This window comes from Acipenser ruthenus, chromosome 19 (genome assembly GCF_902713425.1).
Source record: "Acipenser ruthenus chromosome 19, fAciRut3.2 maternal haplotype, whole genome shotgun sequence".
NCBI lineage: Eukaryota > Metazoa > Chordata > Actinopteri > Acipenseriformes > Acipenseridae > Acipenser > Acipenser ruthenus.
Window position 1 is genome coordinate 28,821,372 of NC_081207.1, and position 16,262 is coordinate 28,837,633.

Below are 16,262 nucleotides of genomic sequence, written 5' to 3' on the forward strand. Positions count from 1 at the left end.
GCCTGCCCTTTTCAGCATGACATCCAGAAATGTGCCTAGCACTCTGGAAAAGACATGGCTATCCCTCCAGACATTCCAACTGTGGTCTGAAAGGAACCAGAGGCTAAGCAGTGCAGAGAACACAGCACTTTGATTCTGGTGTCTCATCCCTCAATTCAGCTATTAGGTCTAGGATGACCTGCAGAGTGACACGATAACACTTTAGCACCGTAACCTCCGACATCCCAAACAAAGTGACCCTGGGATTGAATATGCAGGGTCTTCTTCGTTTTGCCCTTCTCCTCCGAACGTGTTCCTGCCTCTTATCAACATGAGCCAAGTGTTGCCGCATCAGGAAGTGTACCACGGCAGCCATCCTGAAGCCAATGACAGGTCCCTGCAGTTGTGGGCTTTTATACAGTTCTTAGTTACTCACTTCTACAATGGTTTGCACCTTGTAAGAAGGTGTAAAGTTTTTGGCAAAAACTATAATGCTTGCACCCGCTTAGTATCCAGATACCAACTAATTCCATGCTGTTTTCTTCATTTGAATACATTTCAATATAATTTTAATGGATTAATGATGGCAAAGTGCAAATTTGATGGCGGGTGCAGAACGTCAGGTGAACACCATTCTTTACGTACGTCGCAATATAGGGTTTTGCACCCGCAAATCACTTTGCGCTATCATTAAATGTACCCCTAAGTATTGTATCTCAATCTGACTTTACCTAGATTTGAGCTGCTTTGAGCTTGTCTGGAGAATCCTACTGTAAGTGTGAAAACTAAACAGCCTCCCTCATCCTATTCACGTGATTCACAAAGCCAAGTAAGGGCAGATTTAGAGAAGAATGTAATAACTCAATACTGGAGCAACAGAATGCAGAAGCACTCAAGATTATTGTAAACACTAGAGTAAGGGAAATGTATAAACATTACATTTGAAGCTATTTACTCTTTAGGACTTGGCATGTTATTTCTCAAGCTGGGGGTGATCATGTTGACCCCTGAAGGCCATTCTCTGACCCTGTGATTACATTTTTTCCCCAATAATGTGTCTCGATTTATGCAATGACAGCTCGAAAAACTACCCACCTAATCTGAACACAGCTCTCAATATGGTTTCAGTTGTAAACCAATCTTGCACGTCAGCATCACTCTCCTCCAGACTTCACAAAGGTTCATGCTGGAGGTTGATTGACCTCAGAATTTAGGGGAATTTCTCATTCATGTGTTCTTAAGATTTTTTTTTTTTTTTGGCCATTCGATACAGGCTTTCATTAAATAAGATCATATAAAGTGCTCAGTTATCCTAATTCATACAAGATGTGTGGATGATTATTAGCTTATATTGTTTCCCATCTCGCTACTGACACTAATTGCATCTGGGTATCGTAGATCAAAAAGTATGAAACCTTATATGCTATTACTTGAAAATGAAAATTATGACTTGAAACTGCACTAGTTTAGAGGTTCTGCTCTACTTTCAGTAACACCAGCTTGAAAGAGAGCTGTTGGCATCAAATGTCTGTGCACATCACATTTCAAAACAGAGAGGATCATTGAGAATGCCAATATGTAATTTTAAGTGCTAATATAAACCAAGCAGAGAAGCGGGATGTATACTGTTACAAATTAAGTCATGTATAGCAAGATAAAAAACAGGTTATGAACAGTTTTAGTAATCAAATGCAAAGAACAGGTATGAAGCCAACAAAAAAAAAGTTTTTTAATACTTACAAATAACATTTGAAAATACTTACATTTTACCAAAAAAAAAAAAAAAAAAAAAACTACTGTATATTTCCAAAGACAAGATAAACAGGGTAAAGAACATATAAAATAACAAATGCCAGCAACAAACTGGCATCAAATATTCACTTCTTGAACAGAAAGAAATACCAATAATCGACCCCTAGATTTCCTTTTTGTTTAGCAGAAGGTCATTTTGAGAGGGTCTAATTTCTTGGATGCACTCACTCACTGACGCTGTATTGGTAGCATGTAATACTTCACAGACTGTTACTGCAATGTGCAAATTTAGGTCAATACATATTGTGAGTTTTGCAGTTTATATCCTCTGCATCAAAAGCTAAGCTCACTGTACAGCATGTAGTAAAATCATCGATTTCTGAAATTAGATTTACCACTGGTGGCACACAAAACTCAGAAAACATTGTGCTGATATACACACTGAATGTAGCCAAATATAAACAGTATACTAGCTTCTTGTGACCAGCTCCACACAAAGCATTAAGACCACTCACGGGCAGTCCCTTTGGTAACCAGAGGAGAGGGTTCATTGTTTATAAAATGCATGTAATTGTGGTCAATTCAAGTTTCTTTTGAAACTAATCTCACTATGAATATACATTTGAAAGAGCTGCTTAAAATGGTTTGGAACCATTGGCGCTGCAATGGTTAACACAGGATGACAGCAAGCGTATTAACTACTGTCACCTGTTGTGTGATCTTTGCATGTCCCAGGTCCTTCTGTGTAAATACCTTTATGTTATATCTCTCGGTTGAACAGGCTGTCACCAAGCCAACATGTGTACAGAAAACTAAATCCATTGGGTTCAACACATCCCAGATACTGGAAGCCCCAGCAGACAAAAAACAGCGGGTATTTTAAAATATATTTATATATTGTTTAATTATATTTCAAATATATTGTATGCATACAAACTAAGTTTATTTGCATAACATAATTTATGAAAAATATTTGGTATGGGCAATTCAAATCATTGTGTATTGTATTTTTGTAAAAGTTTATAAAACACTGGGATACACAGCTACTATACTACAGCCCCATGTAATTAGTGTTTTTACTGCCTCGGCAAAAAGCTTTCCCTGGACAGACATGTGTTGTGTGCCTCCTGTAATTTGGTTTCTGCTGCCATTGTTCTCTAATGGAATATACATTTCTAACACAAAGGGGAGTTGACATGTAAGCTTACGTTTCTTGTATTGTTATCTTCAATTCATTCCCCATGTGGAAAAACAATATACAGTTGTCCTGTAATTTGTATGTAAAATGCAAATATGCCATATATTGAGTTTTGAAAATTACAGCTATAGTACATACAGCATATTTGTCATATATGTTATATATGAGGCACATACTGTGAGTCCCTTTCCATATTTTAAGGAGAACATATTTAAGTATTGTCTCTCTGGTACTTTCAAAGAGTTCTGTCAAGTATGTGGAGATTTACATATGAACTGAAGTATATCATCAGCATCGTCATCATGTAGTATTTTCAGTTCGGTTAATTTGTCTTTGTGTTTCCAGCCATTCCATATGATATGAGCCAATTAAGTTTAATACCACTGCTGGACTTTTAGAAGTACTTGAATTATTCATAGATTTACAGTACTGTGCAAAAGTTTTAGGCAGGTGTGAAAAAATGCTGTAAAGTAAGAATGCTTTCAAAAATAGACATGTTAATAGCTTATATTTATAAATTAACAAAATGCAAAGTGAGTGAACAGAAGAAAAATCTACATCAAATCAGTATTTGGTGTGACCACCCTTTGCCTTCAAAACAGCATCAATTCTTCTAGGTACACTTGCACACAGTTTTTGAAGGAACTCGGCAGGTAGGTTGGCCCAAACATCTTGGAGAACTAACCACAGTTCTTCTGTGGATTTAGTCAGCCTCAGTTGCTTCTCTCTCTTCATGTAATCCCAGACAGACTCGATGATGTTGAGATCAGGGCTCTGTGGGGGCCATACCATCACTTCCAGGACTCCTTGTTCTTCTTTACGCTGAAGATAGTTCTTAATGACTTTCGCTGTATGTTTGGGGTCGCTGTCATGCTGCAGAATAAATTTGGGGCCAATCAGATGCCTCCCTGATGGTATTGCATGATGGATAAGTATCTGCCTGTACTTCACAGCATTGAGGAGACCATTAATTCTGACCAAATCCCCAACTCCATTTGCAGAAATGCAGCCCCAAACTTGCAAGGAACCTCCACCATGCTTCACTGTTGCCTGCAGACACTCATTCGTGTACCGCTCTCCAGCCCTTCGGCGAACAAACTGCCTTCTGCTACAGCCAAATATTTCAAATTTGGACTCATCAGTCCAGACCACCTGCTGCCATTTTTCTGCACCCCAGTTCCTGTGTTTTCGTGCATAGTTGAGTCGCTTGGCCTTGTTTCCACGTCGGCGGTATGGCTTTTTGGCCGCAAGTTTTCCATGAGGGCCACTTCTGACCAGACTTCTCCGGACAGTAGATGGGTGTACCAGGGTCCCACTGTTTTCTGCCAATTCTGAGCTGATGGCACTGCTGGACATCTTCCGATTGCGAAGGGAACTAAGCATGATGTGTCTTTCATCTGCTGCAGTAAGTTTCCTTGGCCGACCACTGCGTCTACGGTCCTCAACGTTGCCCGTTTCTTTGTGCTTCTTCAAAAGAGCTTGGACAGCACATCTGGAAACCCCTGTCTGCCTTGAAATTTCTGCCTGGGAAAGATCTTGCTGATGCAGTATAAATACCTTGTGTCTTGTTGCTGTGCTCAGTCTTGCCATGGTGTATGACTTTTGACAGTAAACTGTCTTCAGCAACCTCACCTTGTTCGCTGAGTTTGGCTGTTCCTCACCCAGTTTTATTCCTCCTACACAGCTGTTTCTGTTTCAGTTAATGATTGTGTTTCAACCTACATATTGAATTGATGATCATTAGCACCTGTTTGGTATAATTGTTTAATCATACACCTGACTATATGCCTACAAAATCCCTGACTTTGTGCAAGTGTACCTAGAAGAATTGATGCTGTTTTGAAGGCAAAGGGTGGTCACACCAAATATGGATTTGATTTAGATTTTTCTTCTGTTCACTCACTTTGCATTTAGTTAATTGATAAATATAATCTATTAACATGTCTATTTTTGAAAGCATTCTTACTTTACAGCATTTTTTCACACTTGCCTAAAACTTTTGCACAGTACTGTACATATAACTGAACTGTGTTGTCTGTCTGAAACATTGTTGGGATTGATCCAACTCTGATCTTTTCATAAATTGCAGTACTTGGGAGATTTACTTTTGAGCCACTCTTTGTCCTCATCTGCTTTTGAGGTTCCTTCGGCATGTTGTCTGCTGTGGTCTTTCCCTGTGAAGACTTCAGAGATCGCTGACCTCAGCTCTTTCGTACAGTGCTTTGAGCTTCTCGAATCTGGGCCCCCACTCCTTGAGATAGTCATAGCCCTTATCCTCTTCCATGCCAGCGGAGCTGAATGAGCTGAGGCTCCCGGCCAGAGATCCGCCCCCCTCTGTGGAGTAGACCTGCAGCGAGTCGAAGGGCGGGCTCTCCTGCTGCTGGTCTGCATCCCTGATGATGTCACAAAGGTAGCGAGCCAGGTCCTGGCTGGAGAAGGACAGGCTCTTCCTGGAGGAGTTGAAGAGACCACGATTCTGGCCCCTGGGTGGTGGGACGTCCCTCCGCAGGGGGGCATTGTTGTGATGCTGGTGGGCCCCTCCATGTTTGGCGTAGGCGGACTGCGCAGGGCTGGCATGGAGAGACTTCTGCAGTTCAGTCATATCATAGGCATTCTGAAATAAGGACCACAATAAAAAAAAACATTTTCAATTTAGAGAATAGCAGACTGATGTTCAAAAGCTGGTGAAATAATGAACTAACAGAGGAGGTAAGCATCAAAGGTGTATGTTTGTTTGTTTATTATTTATTTTGATTCGGGCTTCTAATTATATTTGGTATATAAATTATCTTGGTGGGACCTCTAATCTGTTGGGCAAATAAGCTTATAATACTTAAAGAGTGTATTTAATTGGTCTAATTAAATTAATTATTCTGCTTTTTAAATCTTTTGAATGACTAGCCACCTTTCTTACCTGGTCTTGCTCCCCTCCCCCTTCCTCGTCATAGTTCAGCACATTCTCATGGATGCCCTCCCAGCCGTCATGGTGCGCAGCCACATGATAAACACCTTCTTTTAATCCTTTATAACTCCTCCAGCGGGTCCATAGAAAAATACCCAATAGGAGCACTGTATACGCACATGGGAATGGGGGGAATGGTGAGAATCAAACAATCTCATAGCAAAGATCTGCCAGTAAAGGAGAGAACATTTTTACAACAAATGATTTACCTTCTTTGCAGTTTCTGTCGTTCCATGACTGAACTGCGATATGAACTATCATTAATGAAACATGTATGGAAATACCACCAAATCTCGGTTAATGAAATGAAGTTGAACCCTGTCCCGCCTTTCAGCAAATTAAATGCCATGAAATGCTCCATTCCCAATCTGCGTCCCTGAAAATGCTATATTTTGCAGTATTTGCACTTGACAGATGGCTTGCTTATTAAAACATTCCGCATTTATTCAGCTGTCCCAATACTTAAAGTTAACAATAGCTATAGGTTATAAAACCCACTTAATATGTTCATCAGCCACCCCAGAGTGGTGTTTTATAGACAAAGCTGTGTATCTATGTGTAACACACTGGCAATGTGGCATGCCAGTGACATCCCCTCTCAAGTACTTTATGTGGCAAATTGGTAAACATTTGTGAACTTGAAGGACTTTTTGAATACCCCATGCACACTGTAACTGCACTAATACCATTTACAGTGCTTTAAAATGTAACAATATATGAAAAATGCTTTACAATAAGTGCAGAGAATTCCTGTCTTATTACAAAAGACCTAACACATCGTGCTGGTTTCTAAAGTCATCAATTACAGCAAAGTTTAAAAAAATAAATAAATAAATCATTATATACAGTACATTTAAACAACATATACAGAAATCAGTTGTGTGACAGACAACGAATACACACAAATAAGGAACAAACATTGAGAATGATGAGCGATAAACAGAAAGTGATGAAAATCGGAAATAAGTGAGAGAGACAGATAGGGGATTTGAGACAGACTTTTCTTTTATTTAAAAAAAGATTCCAGGCACAACACAGTGTGATCATGTATCCTTAGAACTGGCGTAAGGCATTACATAATGTAGTGAAATAATTGTTTCCTCATTCCCACAAAAATGTAACATCCAACAAAGAGGACTATGACCTCCAATAAAAATATAAATCTTTATATACAACGTATACAGGGCTCCTAGTGTAGAAAAAGCAAAACATTAGGCCTCCATCTTAAAAAAAAACTACTCTGCAATGACACACGGATTTGTTCTTTGATTTAAACTGGTGAATGCATTCTGATAGTATATTGCAATTGACACTGCAACTTTATTTATACACCTGGTTGTTCGTTAAATAGTATAGATTTATTGTGTGAAACTTTATTTACAGTAGAATGTATTTAAAGGCAAAGTGGAATTGTCCTCTCACCCTTGCTGCATTATTAATGCCTCATAGATGTACAGTATATATATATATATATATATATATATATATATATATATATATATACACTTTCCGGTGGCACTTTAGATAACTGAGCATGAATAGCCATGTAATTACATTGTAGTAACTAGGGCAATTACCAGTGATCCCTGCTCTTACATGATAACTACTGTGTTGTTACATGAACAAATTGACTATTATTACATGGCGCTATTATTCCATGACTATTATGCCACGTAACATAAAAATGCAAGCATCCTATCTATTTACCAACAAAAGACTTTCCATTTTCCATTTTTCATACCTCATTTAAAAGCTTTTACTCCAGTCTGCAATTTAAGCTAAGAATGTGGGCAGCTAGACTCTTGTTTGACTGTGTACTGACTATAATTACAAAAATACTACCAGCCATTAGTTGCAATATTTATGTTAGCTCTTCTTGGTTTCTCTCCCAAAATTTAACCCATGGTACAAGGCAACTGATATTGTAAATAAAGATTCCTTTAAATTCAAAGGTAATGGGTAACACCTTACAGGGGAAGACAATAAACCATTGTTGCACATGCCTAGGACTCAATACAGAGTCTCTCTGCAATAGCCCCCAAAAACTGAAATAGAGTGCAGCACATTCAGAAGAATATCACCTTCAGTTGGGAATTAGTTCTGTGTCTAGTCTTTATCTTGACATGGAGAGAACAATAATAGTCAGCCCACAATAAATTCCCTGGATGTATCCACAGACAATCTGTCTGTTTCTAACCTTTGAACACATTTTAAATGTATCTCTCCGAGCATGAATGTACTGTAAAATGAAGGATTACTTCTGGTTTGTGCAGCTGCCAAACGTTAGGGGAAAAGCAGCAACGAAAAAGCTGAACTGTTGGAACAGAAATTCTTTTTCATTATTTTTTTTTTTAAAACTGTTTCTTTGGGCCAAAATGTAACAATGAACTCCCAGTAAGGCATGTTTCCGGCAATGTGTGCGTGTTGATAAATGGGATATTTAACAGTATTAGAATTTTCTGTGGGATGTAGGAGTCTTTACAAACGAGGCTTCTGTGTGGGGGTGTAGTGTTTGGAAGATTAGGATAAATAAATACAGCTTTATTTTGTTAAATAAAAGCAAAACTTTTTTTCTTTTTTTTCAGCAAACTGTTTTTGAAAACAATGAGGGAAGGAAGAAAACTTGCTCTGAAGTTAATTTTTGATCAATTAAAAACTCCCATTTCCTATCTGTGAAAAGAAATCTGCATTCAGTGTCTCTCATTATGTAATGCAAACCTGGTTCAAGTCAGTGCTTTCACAATAAACAACAGAGATAGACAGCCTTTTTCACAATAAATATACAGACAATAAACTGATAAGGCAAAGGATTAAAGGAAGCAGGAGTGTCCAGTTTGTAAAGGAGTTTTGCCAACAGGAACACATCATGAAACGCCCACAAGGGTGACAGTGGAAATGACAAAGAAAGAAAGAAAATCACCAAAGGTAGTACAAAATATAGTTGCCATAGCTACCTAGGAGCGCCAGGAAGCAAATGCAGATTGCGAACATGGAGCTGAAACTGAGCCCCACATCATCGTGGTATATAGCCAGCGTGATTTCACAGTGCCGGCCCGTGTAGCCCTCTGGGCAGTGGCAGCTGAATTTCGACGGGGACTGTGCGATGCAGGTACCATGGTGGCATGGCCGGTTGGCACACGGGGTGAAGACACAGAATTTGCCAGTGGAGTTCTCCATCAGTATATGGCCAGTAGGGCATCTGAAATAAACAACACAACATCATCAGGTTGGGTGTATTTCTTTACCTTTTCTGCTACAACACTCCCACTACTAGGCAAAGGGGCTTGTTCATCCCCATCTGTGAAGGGTTCAAGACCTCTTCTCTCCTGTTCTTCCGGGCTAAAAGCCTATCCTGCAGACAAGCTCTTCTGGAAGAGGTAGAGAACAATGACATGACGAAGCACACATCCTTCCAGAACAGCCATTCCTCTCTGTTACACCCTGTGTTTGCAGGAGTGCTATCTCTGTCAAGAGAAAAGCATATGTTTGGTAGCCAATTCACCCGTTATACAAATGGAGTTACAGCAAGAGTTTACAAAGAGCAATGTCCACTGTTATTGATGCGTCATTTTGGTAAATTGTTTAGACCCTCTAGATTTAACTGGGTTTATTTGCAGAAGGTATCCTTGCTCTTCATCTGACATGCAGATCCTCAGCTGTATTTCCTGGGGTGGAACAAGCCCATTTGCCAGTTGCTTTTGAAGGTGTCTCTGTCCGTTACCTGCAGTCGTGCATCCTCCAGAGGTCTACACAGACGAAGGGGGGGCTGCACTTGTTCTTCTTACAGGCGTCAGAGGAGCACCCCAAACTGACTCCCTGAGCGCTCACGATGGACGCCAGCTCCGTCCTCTTGGAGTCCAGTGGCACGTAGCGGTTATTCAGCCGGAGATCCCGCATACAGCCTGACGGGACCAGAAAACAGACAGACGCAATGATTATGAACTGCTACTGCCAGGCCTGTATAGTTTAGCATGTTATACTAAGATTTTCACGCATTAATACCTCAGCATTAGTAGGGGACAGAGACAAGACACAGTTTAAAAAAAAATTATTATGACTTTGTTTAAAAACACCAGATTTTCTATCTGTGTGTAATAACGGGTGTCAATGGTAATACTGCTATGCAATCGGGTGTCACATACATTCTTCTTTATTCTTACAATCAAAGCAAAGCCTACAGTAAGGAGCTGGCTTTTTATTCCCCTAGGTTAATTGTTACAAGTTGAATACTAAATGATGGATGGTTGGAGGTTCAGGGGAGTTATTTTTGCTTTAGTTTACCTAATGGGTTTACATTGTATTCATTATTTAAAAGAGGAAAACACTGATTTGTTTTACTGTTAAACCCTCTCCTTGAAAATAAAATAAGCTACTTCCCCATTTCTGTCATCCTTTTAGATTTCCTTTTTTTTAAAAAAAAAAGTGTACTCAAGCATCTCAATATAAAAACTTTTTTTTTATTCACAATGAATAATTCAGTTGTATGAATCAGTTATGATAGCTGCATAAATAAAACAACAGAGCATCACATTTCTTGTGAAAAATACTAAATAAATCAATCAATCAATTAATAAATAAATACATCTGTGACTAAAACAAAACAAATAGAATAAATAATGGGTATCTGTGAGCGCAGATATTTCTCTACAGAAGAAAGGGTGTTACTGGTATCAAACCAGTCTGATAACATTTACTAAAAAGCTAAATAGTAGCAACTACACAAAAGCCACTTCAGTAGGATTTAGCTCTTTAAACATGCATGTTTAAACACTACATCAATACGCTGAATTTTGAGTAGTGGCTTTGACCTAGGAACAGGGCACGCAGTGTGGAGTAGTGGTTAGGGCTCTGGACTCTTGACCGGAGGGTCGTGGGTACAATCCCAGGTGGGGGACACTACTGCTGTACTCTTGAACAAGGTACTTTACCTTGATGGCTCCAGTAAAAACCCAACTGTATAAATGGGTAATTGTATGTAAAAATAATGTGATATCTTGTAACAATTGTAAGTCGCCCTGGATAAGGGCGTCGGCTAAGAAATAAATAATAATAATACTAAAAACCTTAAATGGGATACACCAAAAGGGCCTTATTGTGGAGCTAAATGAGTCATTTATGGATACAGAACCATCAGTGGGACAGCCCTACTATTGTAGTCTACGCATTCTAGCGCCTCTCTTCTGGCATTATGAATATTTAACCTTGAATTACTCTGCTTTGCTATGCTTTTACTACCACTGCAAACTTGTACAAGGGGAGCTCAAAGTACCTTGAAAGCTCCTGTTGTCACTGGTGGGGAAGGTATTACCGGCCACCACTGTACTAGGGTCGATGACAATCTCTCGGCTTGTTCCCAGAGCTGAGCTGAGCTCCCTCCGCCCCACTCCTCCATTCAGACGCAGGGTAAACTCGTTGTCATGGCGATCCAGGTGCACCATATTCCACTCCCCATTGTCAACCCGGTAGGACGGCAGCTTCATGCTGTAGTCTCCATCTCCGAGATTGTAGAACACTGACAACAGCCCCTGGAACACCTAGCCAAAAAACAAACACAATCGCTTAGTGCACTCATAGGGCCCAGTTAGTTTAGAAAAAGCATTTTGGGGAAGTTAATCTATGCAATAACGAAAGCAGTAATTAGAGTGAATATGGAGCAATTTATATTTTATTACTTGCCATCTATCAAGAGCAGCGGTATATATAAACATATGGCTTTCCTGTTTTGTTTTTTTAACTACACCAAAGAGAATGGAGTTTTATACAATAGGTGAAACATATTCCTCTCCATGACTTCCAGAGTGGACTGTGCCTCAGACAAAGACTGAGACTGCCGTCAGAAACTCATTTCTGAAATCTAACATCTTTCTGATTTTAGCCTTAGACTGCTGACAGCATTTGTGTCGGTGTCTGGCTTAATATTTTGTCTCTGTCAAGAACAGTCTTAAGTCTTTAGTCAACTTTTTAATTCAGTACTTTCTGCTAGAAGGACAGTCAATGGACAGGTTTTGCTTTAACCATGAAGATTCAACATTCAATTGTCTGTTAGTAATATTTACTGTAATTTGTATTGAATATTTGCAATTGCATTATAAACCTACACCAGTTCTTAGTCCCAAACTGGGATATATCAATGGCTACAGAACTAGGAGCTGGCGTATTTATTATCAGGCACAGACTGGTGCAGTGTTTGTGCGAATTACTTCATGTACATTACTAAAGATTCCGCTTGCATTTCCAAATTCGAAACTGGAAAACTATTTTAAAAATGAAAAGAATCTTATTAAGTCCGATAGAGGCCAGGGGGTCTGATGGATTCAGGGTTAACATAGGAGGACTTTTGTGTTCAGAGGGGATACAATAAAAGGTCTGACTGACTGAATGGAATGTAGTGCGTTGCACTGGATTTTTAAGCATGCATTGCATCTTGTGGTTAATGGCTATTTAAACACATGCATATCAGAGACTATTGTTTAGCTGTCAGTTTGCTAAGAGGGTCAGAAATAAATGGGAGCGTCATCCTTTGAGACACATTTTAAAACTTAAGACTTATTATGTAAATGGAAAACTACTTTAAAATCTTTGTACATTTGGGCCTTTTCATGGAAATGAAAAGTTTGTTAGTACCTTGCAAAAGTCATTAATATAACATTACTGGCAATCCTAGGCCCCATCAGCACAAAACCATGGGCTTCAATTATTCTGATACCATTTTCATGGAAAGGCCCATTAGCTTAATTTAAGACAATGAAAGTTAACTGGCTATAACAATGGTCCACGCCAGTGTGGCCCACTTTATAGCGATCTACAGTATATACCACTGATTAAAGAAGTATCAACCCAGGCTTTAAAATCCATGCAATGTTATCAGTAGTCCTTTTCTTGTGCTTTCTATACCTAATCACTTCCTGTGCTGTAGGTCAATTCCACGCCAATGTCCCAGCTGTAATCAGAGAATGTGATATACAGCACAAGTTGCAATTAGGTATAAGGAAGCAGCAGTTTAATTTTTGTTCATCTATAGAAAAAAATCTATGAACATTTTCATGAAAGGAGGTGGGAGGGCAGTGATAAGGGTTGCTCATGATGGACTCACTTCCAGTCTGACATACTCGGCTCGCTCTTTTGAGGCCATGCTCATGATGACGCTGCTGTGTTTGCGGGTCCGGATCAAGACTTGCAACTGGGTCTTCCTGGCAGGCAGCGAGGCAGCCAGCTGGTACTGGATGTAGCTCCTGCCATCTAGTGAGTACTCAGGGGTCACTGCCAGACAGAAACAGGCTCTCTGGTAAACATGTCTCTGTAGCTCTTAGAGACCTGCAGTGCAATACTAATACAGAGACAGTGTGCTTGTTCACAAATAGTCATGAGGCCAAGTTGTGCAAGTAGCTGTATATCAATTAGCAATATGGCATTGGTTATGAATGGACTACCTGTCCTATTCTTTACTTAAAGAAATAACAAATTATTAGCACTATCCAGGAACAACTCAAAACACATGTAATGCCCCCTACCTGTTAGTTTTACAATAGCAGTATTGTTTATTTTCTATTTTTCTTTATATTTAATAATGTAGTAGCAATGCATGTAAGTAACGTAAGTAACAGAAAATGATACCAGCAGGCACACATCCGGCATGTCAACAGTTTTCTAATTACACAGGTGCTGAAGTTTGCAGGCCAGTGCCATCCACTGCACCTGCTCCTGCTTTAAATCTCACAGACTGCCTCAAGCAGCTCATGCTCACTGCTTTGGATATTATTGCTTAAATCAGGCGCTCCAGTAAAGAAGGAGTCTGCAGGTTGCCTGTGTGGCATCCGCTACCTTTTTCACACTGGTGCCCGCTGAACCCTGGCAGACACTGGCAGCTGAAGGAGCCCCACTCTCCTTGGCACTTCCCTCGCTGTCCACAGGACAGGTAGCCCATGCTAACACAGTTGCCGTCGGTCACCACACAGCCCGGGGAGCTGTTCAATGACTCGGCTGGAGACCCAAGGTCATAGAACTGGGGGGAAAGAAGTAATTACAATATATACATAGCCTTTTTTCTGCAACTGTGCATTAAATTAATACATTTTTCATGGTTAAATGTGTTATTGATGCATCTTGAATATTGAATGAATATAAAGGCATGTAAAATCTTCTCTCCATTCATTAGTAACTAGTACCGCTTTCTCGTCTCCGCCAATAATTTAGGATGGAAGTTTGTATTAATGATGTATCTGTATTTTTCAGTGTCCCTGATTCAGGTCAGTCCCATCCATGGAAGTCTTTAGTTTCACTGTGTGCACCCCTCTGCTGTGTGCTCTATCCTGCTGTAACTAACACTCCACAGAAATTCCTTAAAGAGCAACTTGGTGTGGGTATGAAATATCACAGGTAATTCTTGTATTCCTCTTATTTGGATCTAGTTGTATTTTGTTTTCTGCTTCAGGCATCACCTCCTGATGACTTTTTAACTACAAAGTTTAAAGCAGCCCTGGGCTCTCAGCTGTTACACCATTAACTTGTCCCCCTCCAACACTTCTACCTTGTATTTATTACCGATGTACTTCTTACATGAACTAGGCGCAGAGTGTTGCAGGGGGGAGAGGTTAATGGTTACACTCTGGTGTACCAGCAGCCCTGTTTGAGAACCCTGTTGAGGGTAGGTTTTAAGAATGCACCAGGATGTAACGACTGAAATCGAAAATGACATACACCACCATTTAAACAAGAAGAAATATACTGTACATTAGTTAAGATAACTGTGATATTTCACAATGCCATGTTTCCCTTTAGGTGGCCATAATGACCCAGATTAAAGATTAAAAATAATGAAAACTTCAACAATGATCAAGGGTTGTATAACATCAATACTGAAGCCTATACTGGAAAGAAGTAGGACAATGGCTTTTAAAACACCACAGATGAAAATACCGTGTTCATTCTTCATGATAATGCATTTATTTTAAAGCCTAACCAAACTCCACTGTAACACAGGATCCCATTATTGCTGGCTTGTATCTCTGGCGGAATATCTTTGAAATATTGAAGCAGCTGCTGTTACATGAGTGGCAAGCCCTGCTTTTAAAAATAAACTCCCGAGTGATGCTGACAGAGAGGCAGTGTTCAAGCATAAGATAACACACTGAAACTTTAACAACATTTCCACTACTTAGCCTCGGCACCTCAATCACATGAATGAACACACCTTTCTTTTCCTTTTGTTCATTATTATGCAGCACTTAAGCCTGTATCGTATTTTCACAGCAGCTCTCTTTACCTTGCTGTCCATGATGAGGTTCCGGACGCACCCAGTGAAGTGCTTGTGCTGTAGCTGAGGGTAGCTGTATGGGAGAGCCTCCTTAACCCCACCCAGCTGCAGCACCTGGTTCACATTTAGGTGCCTGAAAAAAAGTAACAACAACACACGATTCAGCATCCTCTAACAGTCCGCCTCTAAATTGGAATTCACTGTTTTTTGTGTAATGGGTAGTATTGTATAGACAAGCCCAGCTCTTTTGCATTGTGGCTGAGATGAAAAGATAATTAAAGTTCCAAGACAGTGTGTACAATATATTGGTTACTGTTTTAGTTACCATTACCTGTCATGATTAGGAGTTTCTCCTGTGACCTCACAGTTGGAGTGGTCCTCTGAAGACAGCCAGTTTCCCAGACCCTCGATCTCTGTGACTTCACCACTGCTGCAGTGGTCCAAAGTGAAGCGCACCTCCTGGAGACGATACGCATTCCTGTTCACTTCAAGATGACAATTTGAATTTGGTGCAATAGCTTCTCTACTGGGGCTGAATATCCCTGCTATGGGATGCCGTATCTCTGTACAATGAAGGTGGTTGTCTTGTTTGGTAGATTAAGGCAGTACAGACGACCAACCCCTAACAATGTGGGCATCCATATAAACACTGTGTCGTACACTAGGAACCTTTATCAAAGATTATATTGGTGTACCACAGTGAAAGCATAACAAAGTGTAGTCCAACGTACAAGCATGGTAAACATCAAGTGAATATAGTAAAGAATTAAAAGTTAAAACGGGGGTGGTACACTGTCATTCCCGTGGTAAGCATTTGAGAAGCTCAAATTATTAGAAGTAAACCCAAGTGGTTTGAATGACGGCCCCCACCTTGCCTTTGCCTTTCACATCCAATCGGTGCCATCTTCTGTCAGCTGTGTTAACATGACTCGGCAGCTTTAGCACCAGTGTGCCTGAGCCATGGTTGACTTTCAGCGTTGGAGTACCGTTTATGAGCTCTAAGATGTAAAAAAAAAAAAAAAAAAAAAAAAATGACTACAACTTTTAAAAGAGTAACACAAATGAGAATTGACTGTAACACAAATAGTGAGCTCTTGTTGGCTTTTGACTTACTGCCT

General features: G+C 39.9%; 1 protein-coding gene across 1 annotated transcript in view; it reads right to left on the bottom strand.

Annotated features, from left to right (window-relative positions):
• Positions 1–4,902: 4,902 nt before the first annotated feature.
• Positions 4,903–16,262, bottom strand: part of LOC117424187 (neural-cadherin-like) — a 52,150-nt gene continuing 40,790 nt past the window's right edge. Inside the window, exons 24-33 of the mRNA XM_058992745.1 lie at positions 16,015–16,142; positions 15,476–15,603; positions 15,154–15,277; positions 13,713–13,893; positions 12,985–13,151; positions 11,161–11,425; positions 9,613–9,793; positions 8,846–9,090; positions 5,844–5,998; positions 4,903–5,543 (exon numbers count right to left, since the gene is read on the bottom strand). Of these exons, the coding sequence (XP_058848728.1) occupies positions 5,115–5,543; positions 5,844–5,998; positions 8,846–9,090; positions 9,613–9,793; positions 11,161–11,425; positions 12,985–13,151; positions 13,713–13,893; positions 15,154–15,277; positions 15,476–15,603; positions 16,015–16,142 (2,003 nt within the window). The 3' untranslated portion in view covers positions 4,903–5,114. The remainder of the gene's footprint in view (positions 5,544–5,843; positions 5,999–8,845; positions 9,091–9,612; positions 9,794–11,160; positions 11,426–12,984; positions 13,152–13,712; positions 13,894–15,153; positions 15,278–15,475; positions 15,604–16,014; positions 16,143–16,262) is intronic.